The 15,883-nt window shown below is 42.3% G+C and overlaps 1 protein-coding gene across 1 annotated transcript; it reads left to right on the top strand.

Moving 5' to 3' along the window:
• Positions 1 to 10,510: 10,510 nt before the first annotated feature.
• LOC134296091 (uncharacterized) lies at positions 10,511 to 15,620 on the top strand. Its single transcript, XM_062970071.1, has 2 exons — positions 10,511 to 14,531; positions 14,614 to 15,620. Exons 1-2 carry the CDS (start codon positions 11,912 to 11,914, stop codon positions 14,655 to 14,657), a joined length of 2,664 nt encoding a protein of 887 aa, XP_062826141.1. The 5' UTR covers positions 10,511 to 11,911; the 3' UTR covers positions 14,658 to 15,620.
• The last annotated feature ends 263 nt before the right edge of the window (positions 15,621 to 15,883 follow it).

A 15,883-nucleotide genomic window follows, 5' to 3' on the forward strand; every position in this document is an offset into this window, starting at 1 on the left:
GTCTAACAACATCTGGATTTCTCATCCTGGAAATACCTATTTCAAAGAGCTAATTCTAGATCTGTATTCTAAACAAACTGGAAACATATATACCCATAAAACAATTGTAAGAGTATACTCAAAAAAATAAAAAATGAAGAGATTAAAATTAATTCCAGATTTTCTGAAAAAGAAAAACGGTACTACTGGTTATATAACCATTCTGTAACTGCAAAATAACAAAATTTCCAGAGCAGTGTTAGTTTGTTTGAGCAAATAAATTTTATTTGGCCCAAGTTTAAGAGATCTCTGCCCATTGGAGTTGCATCCAGTGAAGTGGCTAGAAACCATTAAAGTTTATGCCAAATAAAATGTGTTACTCTAGGGTGTTAGAAAACTCTTTTTATAAAACAACCCAGTCAAAATCAATCTATTCGGTCAATATCAAACATTTCTGCGAGTTGAAGCATGAAAAAAAAATCCTACAAAATACTGCAAACAACTGGGAGAGCTGATATACGGTTTAAGGTGAATTCTTCTGACATGCAGAACTTATTACAAACATGTAAATAATTGCTGAGTGTTGGTTAAAGTGCTATAATGGAAATTATCTCTTATCCTCTATATTTCCATTCAAGTAGTAACCAGATTTGACCATGTGTAGCTTTCAAGATCATAATAGATTTAATGTCTTCAGCGTTTTTTGGCAAGAAGAAATGTGTAACTCCTTACATAAACCTACAGTAAAGATAAACGCCATAAGGGTGCCAGATCCCTCCAGTAGAAATTGATATCATAGAATATAACCAGTATGTTCTATCTGCCTGTTTAATCAATTTTGCTTAGAAATAATTGTCAGATGATTCCATATGGTATTCTGCATTGAAACAGAACAAATGGGTACCAAAAATGCCTTGGGATTTATTCCCAGTTACTCATCAAATTTTGAGACAGTCCTGGCAATGACTAGTAAAGTTTATTTAATTCAAAGCAAAACAAAAAATCACCAGGACCAAATCAAATATAGCTCCTTATTCTCAGTCATTTGGTATTTGGCTACGTATATCACAACAGATTTACATAATGTTGAAGTCAGTGATATGGACTAGAGAAGTTTTCTACAGCATCTTGGTTCAGTCAATCAAAATGAAGACAAGTGGGGGGGGGGGGACAGAAAACTAAGGGTGCATCTACATTATAGAATTAATTCTGCATTAATTCCATGCCTTAATCCTATGGAATAATGGGAGTTGTAGCTTTGCAGACTGCTAGTGCCTTACAAAACTACAACTCCCAGGAATCTATAGCAATGAGTCATGGCTGTTAAAGTGGTATCAAACTGCATTAATTATAGGGTCACCATAAGTAAAAGAAAATCAGTGTAAAAATAAAAGTCTTCTACCAATAGAAGAAAACACTTCAGCCGCATCACTCAACACTAACCTGCAATGATCAACCACCAGATACTTCTTAAAATGTAAATAGAAACTGTTCTGTGAAACAGAAATCTGCTGCAAAATACAGACACCTGTATTATCACATGGAAACCTGGGCTTTCCCTCAAGTGTGCCTTTAATAATAAGCCATCTCCAATCCTATTTCTTTAGTGAATATATAATTTGTATGATGTGTTTTCAGTATCTGCCAGATTCACACAGCATATGGAGGTTTTGTTTTTTTAAAAGAACAATAATATTTTGGGTGTACGTGCATCACAAAAGGAATGAAAAGGCCATAAAATCAATGTGTGACAAGTTCCAGCAAAGGAAATCAAACACATACAGGGAAAGTGTTGGGGAAAATCATGTTTAATACACCGGCTAAAACAACTTGAACCTAGTAGCCAAATGTAATTCTGCATTCCTTTTTAAGTTTTTTTTAAATATTTTCTCAAAGGGTACTTCACATAAAAAGGGGGGGAGCAAGGGAGAAATTGGGGAAAGGGAAAAAGGGAGGGTGTGCAAGATGGGTGGGGAAAAGTTGTTTAAGCAGAATTCAAACAAGGATACAGTATTTCTATAACAAAAAAGGCATATATTTTAAAGGAGAAACAAGTGTGAATTGAGTATCTGTGATAGAGCTAAATACAATTGTTAGTTTAATTCTGCTAGACAAATTGGATCAACATAACTTGATAAGCCAGAACTTAAAAGTCATTTCAACTAATGCAATAGATCTGGTTTAGTTGGGACTGACAATAAAATCTAGGCTTAATCTTTTGCAACAAGAATGTGATGTCTCAGGCACCTTTGGCCCCTGACCCCACAGCCATTACTGACCAAATTGAAGAGGACTTGGGTTTTTTCCCAAGTGAGCAGGATTCAGTTCCTTTCCAGATGCCTTCTGTTGACATTTCCGTGCCAGAGCCAATTAAAGACGGCCTTGAGAAGAAGCCGGCTTTTTCCGGCTCTCTGGAGGTTACCGTTCGATAGAAGGGCTTTTTTGAAAACAGACCGCTCTCTGAGACAATCTTTAAGAAGAAGTGTAAGATTAGCAGAGCGAGGCGATTGTGGCTGAACCCAGTTCTCTTGGGAAGAATTAAGGAGTCAGGCACCTGGCATGATGTTTTGGAGGTTCAGTTCTCTTGGGAAGTTTTGGGGAGTTTAACACCTGGTTTGGGGGAGCTATGAACTTCATTAAAAGTTGTGCGCGGAGAACCTTCTGTGCGGTGTCAATTAACTTTGGACTAAGAAGTAGCGTCGCCTCTCGTTCCTGATTTCCTAGCGGCCTGACCGCACACTTACTCTGGAGTAGACCGGGTGTTGGTTTACCTTCTTGACATGATGGGACTGCGTTTCAGCTCCTGAACTTCCAGCTTGCCTTGCCTTAAAACCCTGTTTGGAATCTTGCTTCTAAAGGACTCTTCTTGCTCTCTGCTCTTTTCCCCACTCAAAACTCAGGCGGAGTTTGAGTGTGTTTCGGATATTGGATTTTGAACTTTAATACTTTATATTTTTGGACTAAAATTGATCTTACCTGGAAGGTCAATTGCTACTTCTACTTAACTGCTTATTTCCATTTGGAACTTTTATTGCTTTAATAAAGATATTATATTGTTATTAGCTGTTCTGTTGGTTCCCAGTGTTCGTGCCGCTTAGGAGTGTTACAAAAAAGTTGTGTGGTAACCTAATAACTAACAAACTAATTATAACATTAGCTGTTCTGAAATATAGTCTATGAGTTATCAAATATTTTCAGTTATTTGTTCTATGGAAAGTGGGACTGGATATACATTGTTACACAAAGTGTTCTGTTTATGCATACTTTATTTTATTTTATTTTAAAAATTCAACAAAAAAAGGGAAAACAGAGAAAGAGAAAAAGGAGGGGTGGAGTTATTGTTAGTAGATTAAACCATGACAACTATTAAACATGTCGCAAAGGAATAGTGAAGGGGTTAAAGAAAAAGAGGAAAGACAATTATCAATGAACAGTTTTCTTAATATCCATATTAAGCATTTATTCACTTTAATCCACCTTAAATGCTCTGACTGCCTCCTGCAGAATTCTGGACTTTGTAGTTTAGGGAGGCCCAGGGCTTCTTTCGATGAGCAGTTTAAAGGCTCCTCCCTAAATTACAAACCCTAGAATTCTGCAGGAAGCAGTAACAGCATTTATAATGGATTAAAGTGGATAAATGCTCAAGTGTCATAAAGCACTCTTCTTCCAATTTCTCTTCATTAAGAGTGTATCTTTATTATTATTACACAATGCAGCTTTATATTTAAGTAGAGTTCAATTGCATCTATTACATTTATCTTTAATATTATATTTCATATTGTGAAGAAGTGTATAATTATATTTTGTTTATAGATGATATGTGTATTTGATTTTGTTTAAACAGCCAGGTTTGGCTAAGTTAAAATGGTGAGTATTTGAATTGACATTATGTATGGGGGAAGGTAGCCATCTTAGAATGCTAGAGCAGGTTACCATAGCAACAGGGGCGGAGCCAACCGCCGCCTGGAAAGGAAAAGGGGGAATATTTTAAAACCCAAGGGCAGTCTGTGATTTTCTAGTCACAGAGAAGTGTCCTGCTCACTTCAAACAACCAGCATGAACGCAGATCAAAGACAGCTGCTATCAGAACCGGTCTTTATTGAAGAACACACGACTTGGAAAAGTCGAGAATGACATAATGTTTACATACAAGCAATTTTATCACCTTGGTTGCAACGTAACACCACACGTAAATATCATCACCAAACCCCACCCCCTGTATCACATTTCTACTATTCCCACAAAAACTACTCATTATAATTGTTATGATTTTCCACCCCGAGTTCCCAGGCTCTGTTGCCAGGTGGTTTCAAGAAACATTCAGGATTGTTGATGTTATGGCTCCAATTCCAGGACTTGCAAATTCAGCCCTGGGAATTGGTCCCATGACATGGCGCCCCCCTTTTCTCCGTCCTCCTCTTCTGTGCTTCTTCCATCATGACTCTGAAATAAACCAAACAAGAATACTAGGTATCCATTTTGTCCAAAGTACCCATATACTTTTTTAATAAACTGTAATGGAACACTGGATGTATTTTCCCCAAGCTTTTTGGTAAGGACAATTGGAAAGTTACTTCGTTCATCACACTCTGTATCCTGAAGGGTCCAATAAATTTGGGGCCCAGTTTCTTTGAAGGTAGTCCCAATTTGATGTTTTGTGTGCTTAACCACACTAAGTCCCCTTTTTCCAATTTATCGCCTTCCACCCTTTTCCTGTCTGCGAAAGTTTTATACTTTTTGTGAGCTTCCTTTAAGGATGCAGTTACCTGACTCCAACATTCTAGCATTTGTGTTTTCCATTTCCCTGCCCCTGTTTCTTCATTCTCTGTCCACCTTGGCAATTGGGGCAGAGGCTGGACTTCATACCCGTAAACTACTTCAAAGGGGGTTTTATTTGTTGCAGAATGTATGGCCGAGTTAAAAGCTAGTTCAGCGAAGGCTAGCCACTTAGACCAATCATTTTGTCTCAGATTAGAGTACATGCGAAGAAACTGCCCCAGCGTCTGTTGAGTACGTTCTACCGCCCCGTTTGTCATGGGGTGAAAAGCAGAACTTAGGCTCCTTTCCGCTCCTAGCATTTCCAAGAATTTTTCCCAGAATTTTGCTGTAAATTGAACACCCCTGTCACTGACTACTCTACTGGGACATCCATGAAGTTTGTAAATATGGTTTATATATAATTCAGCCAGTTTCTCTGCCGATGGTAGTTTAGCCAGTGCTATAAAGTGGGCCTGCTTAGAGAACAGGTCTAATACTGTCCATATGTAGCGATGTCCCCTGCTAACAGGCAGTTCTCCCACAAAGTCCATGGCTACACATTCCCACGGCCTGGTAGGTTCTGCTACCGTTTGTAATAGTCCCATGGGTTTCCCTCCTCTCGGTTTATTTTTGGCACAATCATCACATTGGATAACATAATTTTTTATGTCCTTTCTCATCCCTGGCCACCAACAGTGTTTTGCTATTGCCTTCGTCGTTTTTGTAATCCCCATATGACCAGCGCTCTGGTTATTATGAAAACGATGCAAGATTTTAACCCTTAATATCGCTGGAATGTACAGTTTCTTGTTCACAAACCAAAATCCCCCCTTCTGCTCCCCTTTTTCCGCGTTGGAATAGATCCATTGATCTCCTTCATATGACTGCTTCAGTTCCTTTTCCCAACTATCTTCCTCTTCAAATTTGACAGTAGCAGTGCTCTCCCGTTGAGCCTGCGCTCTTGTACTGACAGCTAAACCCCATTGTCTTTCAGAAATAATGTTCCCTCTTTTGCTGTGGTCGTGACCTCGTGCTGAGGCATGCGTGAAAGGGCATCTGCCAAAACATTCTGTTTCCCTTGGAAAAACTTTAATTGGAAATCGAACCTGCTAAAATATTGTGCCCATCGAATTTGTTTGGGGGATAATTTTCGAGGAGACTGTAAGTACTGGAGGTTCTTATGATCAGACCAAATTTCAAATGGGATTCCACTCCCCTCGAGGAAGTGTCGCCAGCATTCTAAGGCTTTTAATATAGCTAATGCTTCCTTTTCCCATATAGGCCAACATTTTTCAGTTTCACTGAATTTCCGAGATAAATATCCGCAAGGCTTTAAGTTCCCATTTTGATCTTTTTGCAATAGTACTGCTCCGTATGCACAATCCGAAGCATCACAATGTATTATGAAAGGGCTTTGAATGTCGGGGTGCTTTAGGACAGGTTCTTCTGTAAAGCGTTCTTTTAGGGTTTCAAAAGCCTTTTGGCATTCTGGCGTCCAGCTCAACTTGGCGCCAGGGGCTTTCACTTTCGCTGTCTCCCCTTTCCCCTTTGTTTTCAAAAGTTCCGTGAGGGGTGCGGTTATCTGTGCAAAGCCTTTTATGAATGATCTATAGAAATTTGCAAATCCTAGAAACGATTGCAATTGTCTCCTGGTTTGAGGCACTCCCCATTCCCTTACGTCCGACACTTTAGATGGGTCCATAGCTAACCCCTCCGGAGATATTCGATACCCCAAAAAGTCAATTTGCGTTTTGTTAAATTCACATTTGGACAGTTTTGCATACAGTTTTGCTTCCCTCAGTTTTTGCAAGACTTCCCGGACTAGTTCAATGTGTTTCTCTTTGTCTTCGCTTACGATAAGGATGTCATCCAAAAATATGAATACTCCTCGATATAATAGTGGATGTAATATTTCATTTATGAGCTGCATAAAGCAAGCGCCTCCATTTTTTAATCCGAAAGGCAAAATTTTATATTCAAAATGGCCGAATGCGCAGGAAAATGCAGTTTTCCAAGTATCCTCGGGTTTGATTCTTAATTTATGATAAGCTTCAATTAAATCAAGTTTGGTAAATATGCTCCCTTTCTTTAACACGGTAATCAGATCCTTTACTAAGGGCATAGGGTATTTATTATCCTTAGTAATTGCATTTAAATTTCGATAGTCAATGCACAGTCTTAAAGAGTTGTCTTTCTTTCTCCTAAATAACACTGGGGCTCCCAAAGGGGAGCTGGACGGCTTAATGAAGCCTCGCGCCAGATTCTTATCAATGTATTTCCTCAATTCCTCCTTCTCCTGGACAGACATGGGATACACTTTTGGTTTTGGTAAGTTTGCTCCTGGGGTTATTTCGATTTCTACTTCTATATTCCTTTTGGGAGGTAATTTACTTGCCTCTTTCTGATTGAACACATCCACAAAGTCCCTGTATTCAGGGGGCAATAGTTCTTGGTCTATTTCCCCCCCTTCATCTCCCTCGCTCTCTTCTTCTGCTATTTTGCTTATCTCCCATTGTGTTTGTTGCTCTTTAAATGCAAGGCTCTTTCCTCTCCAATCTACTGCGGGGTTTGCCTGTTCAAGCCATGGAATCCCTAGTATGATATTGTATGTGGCAATAGGGGCTATCACAAAGGATATTCTTCCTTCCCTTTTGCCGATTTTACATGGGATCCCCTGTATTTCTTTCGTAGATACTTCCCCAGCAGCAACTGATCCATCTAGCTGCGAAAATGCAATTGGGGAGTCAAGCAGCGTCTGCTGGCACTTTAGTGCCCCTGCTAATTCCGGAGTTATAATGTTCCTAGAGCAACCACAATCCACGAATGCTCTACAGGTGGCCCGACTCTCTAACCCCGACAAGCAGATCGGCACCACCAGCATGCGTTTGTCTTGACTCACCAGCCTCTCCGGAGATTCTCGCACCTCCTCCTCTGCTCGTCTCCCGGCTGCTGGCGTGGGCTTTGAGGCTTTGGGCGGTTCTCCCTTTCGGGCCCAACATTCTGCCGCCCGGTGGCCCGTCTTCCCACATACAAAGCATCCCGGTTTAGGTCTGTTGTCGTCTCCTTTGAAGGGGATTCCCAGCCTCCCTCCGGGTTTCTCCTGCTTCCTCGTTTCTCCCCGACCCCTCGCCACCGGTCTCTGCTGGCCGCCGCCGCCGCTCCGGAAGCGCTTTACTTGGGACAGGGTGGATTCGACGCGCCCTGCCAGTTGAATCCAACCCTGTAGTGTCTCTGGATCATCTCTGTGTGCCGCCCAACTAAACACCTCGGGGCGCAGTCCCTCTTTGAATATCTCCACTTTGGTCACTTCGGACCACTCTGGTACCCTTTCCGCGAGATGGAGGAATTCTTCTGCGTACTCGGGTACCGTCTTATCCCTCTGCTTTATTCCTTTTAGTTGGTCTCGAGCCCTTAATTGCTCCAGCGGGTCTCTAAATCGGTTTTCCAGTGCGGCGAGGAATTGGGGCACTGACCTCAAGCACGGGTCGCGTCTGGCATGTAGTTGCACATACCAGCTGGCCGCTCCCCTCCTCAGAGTATTACCAATGGCCCGCACCATGCTTCCTTCGGAGGGGAATGTGTGTGCATTGTCCTCCATGTATCCTCTGATGCTAATGAGGAAAAAGTTCAGTTCGGAAGATTCCCCTCCGAATTCTAGTTTGAGCTCCTCTCTCCTAGGCATCCATTCTGCAGCCCTCTGCCTTTGCATGGGTAGTCTGGGGAGGGGTTGCATCAGGTTCCCCTGAGCTGGCCCTTTAATCACTCCGCGTCCCAGCCCAGCGGTCGCTCCCCGTGGCCCTCGGGATTCCGCTGCTGCTGTCGGCCCTTCCACCCATCTGAATGCAGGTCCTGCTGTAGCCCCCGCACGTCGCACTCCTTCGCCGTACGGGGCATCCTCCCCTTCTCCGGGGATCTCCGGCTCCTCCTCGCCTTCATCCATTAACCCGCTGGAGCCGATCCCTGGTCCCAGCGGTCTTTCAACCCCGACACCCATTCGGGGGGTCGGTAGTACTGTTGGAGTTGGCGGTCTCAGAGTCTCCATGGCTCGCTGGCGCTCCTCCTCGCGCGCCATCCTTTCCCTGAACTCCATCTCTTGCCAATACTCCTCGTCTCCGTCGCCGCCTGCTGCCGCCGGGCTCTGCGTCAATGCGCGCTGGCCCCTCTGGCCCCAAGCCTCGTCCTTACTCGGCTCTCTTTCGGCACCGTATCGAGTGGGCTCCTTCTGGAGATTCTCCTCCAACAGCGGCACCAATCTTCCCACGGTCTCCGACAGCCTGGACAGGTTGGTCTCCAAGATCGACAACCGTAGGGCCACGGTCTCCGGCATGCTCCCTCCAGACCCCCAACTGGTTTCTGCAGCTGCTGAGACACCTCTCCCTCCTCTGGGGATTCTCTGGGTAATTCCGTTCGGTCTGGGGTATCCGGTAGAGGAAGCAATAGCTTGTAGCGTTTCCTCTCCCAGCGGCCGAGCCTCTGGCAAGGGCCCCTCTGCTCCTTTCGGGCTTTGATCGCCCCCTCCACTCATTTCCACTTCACTGCTATTCCGCAGGAGGGTGAGAATAGGGGATTCTCGACTTAATTGTCCTGCTCACTTCAAACAACCAGCATGAACGCAGATCAAAGACAGCTGCTATCAGAACCGGTCTTTATTGAAGAACACACGACTTGGAAAAGTCGAGAATGACATAATGTTTACATACAAGCAATTTTATCACCTTGGTTGCAACGTAACACCACACGTAAATATCATCACCAAACCCCACCCCCTGTATCACATTTCTACTATTTCCACACAAACTACTCATTATAATTGTTATGATTTTCTGTGATGACTCATGGGCCATGTAGTCCCGTTCCTAGTGCTGTTGTGAATGATGAAGAGGAAAACTTGGGTTTTCCACCATTTCAGCCAGAAAAGGAACTATCCCAGCCAGAAATTGAGCCTTTGCACCTGCAGGAGGCTTGTCTTCCAGAAATCTGCCAAACAAGCCCTGAGTCGAGTTCTCCCCCTTTTTCGCGCCGTAATTATTATCTCCAGCAAAAAGGAGTGCAACAAGCTAATCGCAGGAGTTTGAGAATTGCAGCAAAGCATTCAGATGATTAAGCCTGCTGCCATGAGAAATTTTAGGGAGTCATACATCTGGACACAGAGATTGACTTTCGTTTCTGATTCCCCAGAGAAGTGTTCTCTGGTGGGAAAACGAGGCCTATTTAGGTTCCTTGCTCCCGAAGGAATCTTGCGGAGTCAATTCGTCAGCTACCGGAGCAGCGTGTGTGGACAGCTACTCCTGTTTTCAAGCCTTTGTTCCTGTTCCAAGCCTTCGTTCTCAGCCTTGTTTTCTCCCCGGATCTTGCCTTGTTTTCCGGACCTTGCCAAGTAATTACCACGGATCTTGTTCTTGCTCCTCGTTTCCTTGTTGCCTTGAATCAAGCTTTGTGTGCCAAGAATCAAGTTATTTCCTAGCCTTGCTCAAGTTCATGGACTAAAGGACCTTGTCATCTCCCCTCACTTGCTTGGCAAGTGAGTGTTTCGGTTATTGGATTACAACTTTGGACCTTAATATTTCATATTGGACATTGCTTTTTTGGACTAATTTTGACCTTTCCTGAAAGGTCTACTTCTGGACTATTTCCTATACTTGTTTTTATTAACTTTATATATTTCCTTAATAAAGATATTAGATAGATTCTGGCCTCTGTGTATGGTTATTGGTGCTCTGCAGCCTGGGTCGTGACATTTTCCACCCCGAGTTCCCAGGCTCTGTTGCCAGGTGGTTTCAAGAAACATTCAGGATTGTTGATGTTATGGCTCCAATTCCAGGACTTGCAAATTCAGCCCTGGGAATTGGTCCCATGACAGAGAAGGATCTGATTCTTGTGTGGAGAATCAGGCTGGCTTAAATAGGAAGATTTGAGTCAGATTTAGGTTAGACCAGACTAGGCAAGTTAGGTGATTTGTCTAGGGTCTTTTATAGAGTCTGTGGATTAGGGAACATTAATCCCAGGGGATCCAGGAGGATTAGGGTTTAGTGTAATCCAGAGAAAGAAGTATTTCGAAAGTTTAACCACCTCATAACCGTTTGTAACCATTAAGCGAAGTGCCTTTACTAAGTTATCTGAAACCATCAAGCTCTGTACCTGCAATAAACTTGTTTTGTTTTTATTCTAATTAAGCCTCTGTCATACTCTTAAATTAAGTTAAGTAACATCAACACCTGAAGTGGAACAAATAGAGAAAACTTATAAGAACCAGTACCATCTGCCTGACGTCTCCATTGGTGGCAGCGAAGAAGAAGATAATCAAACAAATCATTAATTAACATCATCTCTCATAAAACATCTTTATTAATTGGTGGTGGTGGTGGTGGTGTGTGTGTGTGTGTGTGTGTGTGTGTGGGATCAGAAGGATTCCACCTCTGTCACACATTACCTGTCAGACACCTCACCTCTATACATATTGGTGGCAAAGCTGAGGGATTCTAAAAGGGACCCCATTCCCTGTCACCTCGGTTCTCCACATAATTTGGTGGCAGTGGTGGGATTCAAAGGGGGATTCCATCCTCTGCCACATCACCTCTCTACATAAATTGGTGGCAGCGGTGGGATACGTATAACATCCCTAATTTGGTGCCTAAGATTGCTCAATAAAATTTCTGAGGTAAAAGTTATAAAGAATGGCCACCATTAAGCAGAAAAGAGGAGCAGGAGAGGTAGAAGTGTACCAAGGGGAAGAGAGTTCAGATTCGGAACAACAGACCACCATGTCAGAAGCAATGATGAAATATCAATTAGAGATGAGAAAATTAGAATTAGAAGCACAGGAGAAAGAAAGAGAGAGACAGGCACAGATGGAGAAGATAAAATGGGAGAAAGAGGCGGAAGCACAGGAGAAACAGAGACAGGCAGAAGCACAGGAAAAAGAGCAAGAGAGACAGAGACAGGCACAGATGGAGAAGATGAAATTGGAAAAAGAGATAGAGCTGGAAAAGTTGGAGATCGAATGGGAAAAACAGAAGCTGACACTGTCTCAGCCTTCTGTGGAGGCACAACCAGGGACTCCCATCATTAATCCTGTTGATTCAGCCTTAAATACAACAAGGAGGATGATGTGGAGCAGTTTTTAATTTCATTTGAATGGTGTTGTAAAGATCTGGAAATAGCTGAGGAAAATTGGATGATTTACCTCAGGCCACAGATTTGTGGAAAGCTATTAGAGATCTATAGCGAAATGGTGGAAGAAGAATGCAGAAATTACCCTATATTTAAACAGCTGGTACAACAAAGGTTACAGCTGACTCCTGAATTTTACAGAACAAAATTCAGAATGCTGAGGAGAGAGAAAAATGAAAGTTTCTTACAATTAGCTGCCAAACAGGCACAATATTTTGAGAGTTGGTTGAGGAATTCTGAGGTAAAAGTCTTCCAGCAGTTGAAAGACTTAATAAAGTTAGAGCAGCTATACCAGCAAGTTCCATCAGATTATCGATCGCTGGTACAAGATAGAAAGCCTCAGACTGCTAACCAAGCAGCTGGGATGGTGGACCAACTAATTACTTTAAAGGAAGGGTTTAAAAGGGAAGAAGGAGGATTTAAGGAAAGACAGTTTAAACAGCCATCTTTTTCCCTCACGCGCGCACAGCAAGGGAGAGGAGCTTCCATAGAAAACACCACCTGGAGGATGGCTAGTGTAATGAACCCTGCCAAAACGGAGGGTAATATTCGATGCTTTCACTGTGGTAAAACAGGGCATTATAAGTCACAATGTGCTCTTTTAAAGAAAGAAAAACCCTCTTTCTATGTTAAGAAAGTCCCAACCAAAGAGGCAACTAAAGAACCAGCTAAGGTTCAAAAAGATTTACCTCAGGAAATTCAAAAGGAGAGGCAATGTCTGTTTGTTTTGTTGGATCAAACATCAGATGAATATTTGGAAAACATCAACATTGATGGAAACCAAATACAAGGATGGAGGGACACAGGTTCAGAAGTCTGTATAATCAGACCTGAATTAGTACCATCAAAATGCCAACACCCTACTTATCAAGTTAATTTAAAAGGTTTGGGTCCCGTGATCCCAAGCGAAGTAGTTTCTTTACCAGTTCAATATGGCAAGTGGGAAGGAGTATGGGACTTTGCTATTAGTTCTGATATTCCATATAAATGCCTAATTGGAAATGACCTTGCCAGAGAAGTCAAAAAGATACCAAAGACTCTTGATGAGGATGAATGTAAAGAGGAAAAATCTGATAAAGAAGTTGTCTGTTTACCTATACAACAGAACTTAGAGGAAAATCCCGAGGCAAGTTCTGTAATGGCTGATTTGGTAAATAAGACTGAAGGGGAAAGAGAAATCCTGAGGGAACAAAAGTCTGATGACACATTGCAGCTTTTGTTTGAGCAAGCCCAAAACACTGAGGGAGATTTAACTTTAGAGAAGCCCACCAGGTTCATTAGTAAAAATGGAGTTTTGTACAGGGAAGTTTTAAATCAAAAAGCCCCAGAGATGTCCGCTTCCTATACGCAGATTGTGGTACCTCAGAAGTATAGAGAACAGTTGATGGAGGTAGCCCATGACAGCCCACAAGGGGGACATTTAGGAATTAGACGGACCACTCAAAGAATCACTAAAAATTTCTTTTGGCCTGGCATGTACCAGCAAATTAAAAGGTTTTGTCAATCCTGTGACACATGCCAGAGAATCAGCTCAGGAAAAGATAAACTTAAGGCTCCATTAGTCCCAATGCCACTAATTGGGGAACCTTTTTCTAGAGTGGGCATAGATATCATCGGTCCTCTTCCCAAACCCAGTAGGAGAGGATGCAGATATATTTTGACAATGATTGACTACGCAACTCGTTATCCTGAGGCAGTAGCCCTAACAAACATCGAGACAACAACCATAGCCAATGCACTGCTATCAATATGGGGAAGAACAGGTTACCCTAAAGAACTAGTATCAGATTTGGGAACCCAGTTCACTTCTAAGTTAATGGAAAGATTGCTAGAACTGTGTGGGATAAGGCATTTGACATCATCAGCCTATCATCCACAAACCAATGGCCTTGTTGAAAACCTAAATAAGACCTTGGTTCGCATGATTAAGTCTTACAGTCAGCAACACCCACATGACTGGGACATCAAGCTCCAGCAATTGTTATTTGCCTATAGGGAAGTTCCCCAGGACAGCACTGGCTATAGCCCCTTTGAGTTGTTGTACGGGAGGCGAGTGCGAGGACCGCTTGATTTAATTCGGGAATTCTGGGAAGCAAGTCCAAGACCGGAACCTGTTTCAGTGACCAAATACATCAAAGATCTACAGTCAACAATGGAAATGGCCAGGAACACCGCCCAAGAACATCTAGCGACAGCCCAGCAGAGACAGAAAGCTCACTATGATACAACTGCCAGATGCAAGAGCTTCGAGATAGGGGATGAGGTCCTGTATCTCACACCAACCAAGACCAACAAGCTCCAAGTAGATTGGACTGGACCATGGAAAGTCATCAAAAGACACAGTGGCGTGAACTATTCTATATATGATGAACAGTCTAATATAGAAAAGCTGGTGCATGTAAATATGTTAAAGCCATATGTAAATAGATCTGTAAATGTATGTATGATAATTTCGGGGGAGGAAACAGGTACTTTTCCTTTTTGGGAAGGAAATAGGAGAGCCTATAGGAGCAGTGAGCAAGTAAAGGTTGACGAGGGTTTGTCCCAGAGTCAACAGAAACAAGTCAGGAAATTATTAAATAAGTATGACCATTTATACCCCTTTGAAATAAAACATGTAAAAGGTAACCAAGGGAACTAATAACAAGCTTCTTCGATGGAGCCTGTTACTACAGGATTACTCCTTTGAGATAAAACATGTAAAAGGTAAAAACAACATTGTAGCGGATTCACTTTCCAGGACATATTAGAGGTTGCAACAATGAAGGTTTGTGTTTATATATGTTGCATGATAATGTGTTAATATTATATGTTAAGAGTGTATTAATATGTATTGTTGTATATTTTTAATTACAATCCACATTATTATTTTTTACCATTCTAGGATGTAGAAAAGTCAAAAATAATCTTTATGGGTTGGGAGGTGTGTGAAGAAGTGTATAATTATATTTTGTTTATAGATGATATGTGTATTTGATTTTGTTTAAACAGCCAGGTTTGGCTAAGTTAAAATGGTGAGTATTTGAATTGACATTATGTATGGGGGAAGGTAGCCATCTTAGAATACTAGAGCAGGTTACCATAGCAACAGGGGCGGAGCCAACCGCCGCCTGGAAAGGAAAAGGGGGAATATTTTAAAACCCAACAGTTGGTGATTCTCTAGTCACAGAGAAGGACCTGATTCTTGTGTGGAGAATCAGGCTGGCTTAAATAGGAAGATCTGAGTCAGATTTAGGTTAGACCAGAATAGGCAAGTTAGGTGATTTGTCTAGGGTCTTTTATAGAGTCTGTGGATTAGGGAACATTAATCCCAGGGGATCCAGGAGGATCAGGGTTTAGTGTAATCCAGAGAAAGAAGTATTTCGAAAGTTTAACCACCTCATAACCGTTTGTAACCATTAAGCGAAGTGCCTTTACTAAGTTATCTGAAACCATCAAGCTCTGTACCTGCAATAAACTTGTTTTGTTTTTATTCTAATTAAGCCTCTGTCATACTCTTAAATTAAGTTAAGTAACATCAACACCTGAAGTGGAACAAATAGAGAAAACTTATAAGAACCAGTACCATCTGCCTGACGTCTCCATTGGTGGCAGCGAAGAAGAAGATAATCAAACAAATCATTAATTAACATCAAGGAAATTGAAAAGGAAATTGAAAGGGGTACACAAAAAGTTTTTTTGCGCCCCCCCCCTGCGCTGTGGGAGGCGTGACCAGGATTGTCCCTGCCTCCCGCGCCCTAACCCCGCCTCCCGAGCCGGGTGGCCAAGCTTCCTACGGTGGGAGGCATAATGTTATAATGACAGATCCTAAGCTATCCTAAAGACTTATTTATGAGACACAGTAAAATGATTACAGTGTTAAGCTTCAAACTACCCTCTGTCTTGAATAAAACCCAGTGCTAGGCACACATGAAGCAATGTGTCCCACTGCATTCAGAGGGATGTCAATTCTACAGCAAGGGCTTCAGAGAACATC

The sequence above is a fragment of the Anolis carolinensis genome, chromosome 2 (assembly GCF_035594765.1).
Source record: "Anolis carolinensis isolate JA03-04 chromosome 2, rAnoCar3.1.pri, whole genome shotgun sequence".
In the NCBI taxonomy this organism is placed as follows: Eukaryota; Metazoa; Chordata; class Lepidosauria; order Squamata; family Dactyloidae; genus Anolis; species Anolis carolinensis.

What these genes read in the sequence shown, in the direction of transcription:
- LOC134296091 (XM_062970071.1), top strand. Translation starts at nt 11,912, where the DNA reads ATGATTTACCTCAGGCCACAGATTTGTGGAAAGCTATTAGAGATCTAT. An exon ending in TGAAATAAAACATGTAAAAG is followed by an intron (nt 14,532 to 14,613) that starts GTAACCAAGGGA and finishes AACATGTAAAAG; the next exon opens with GTAAAAACAACATTGTAGCG.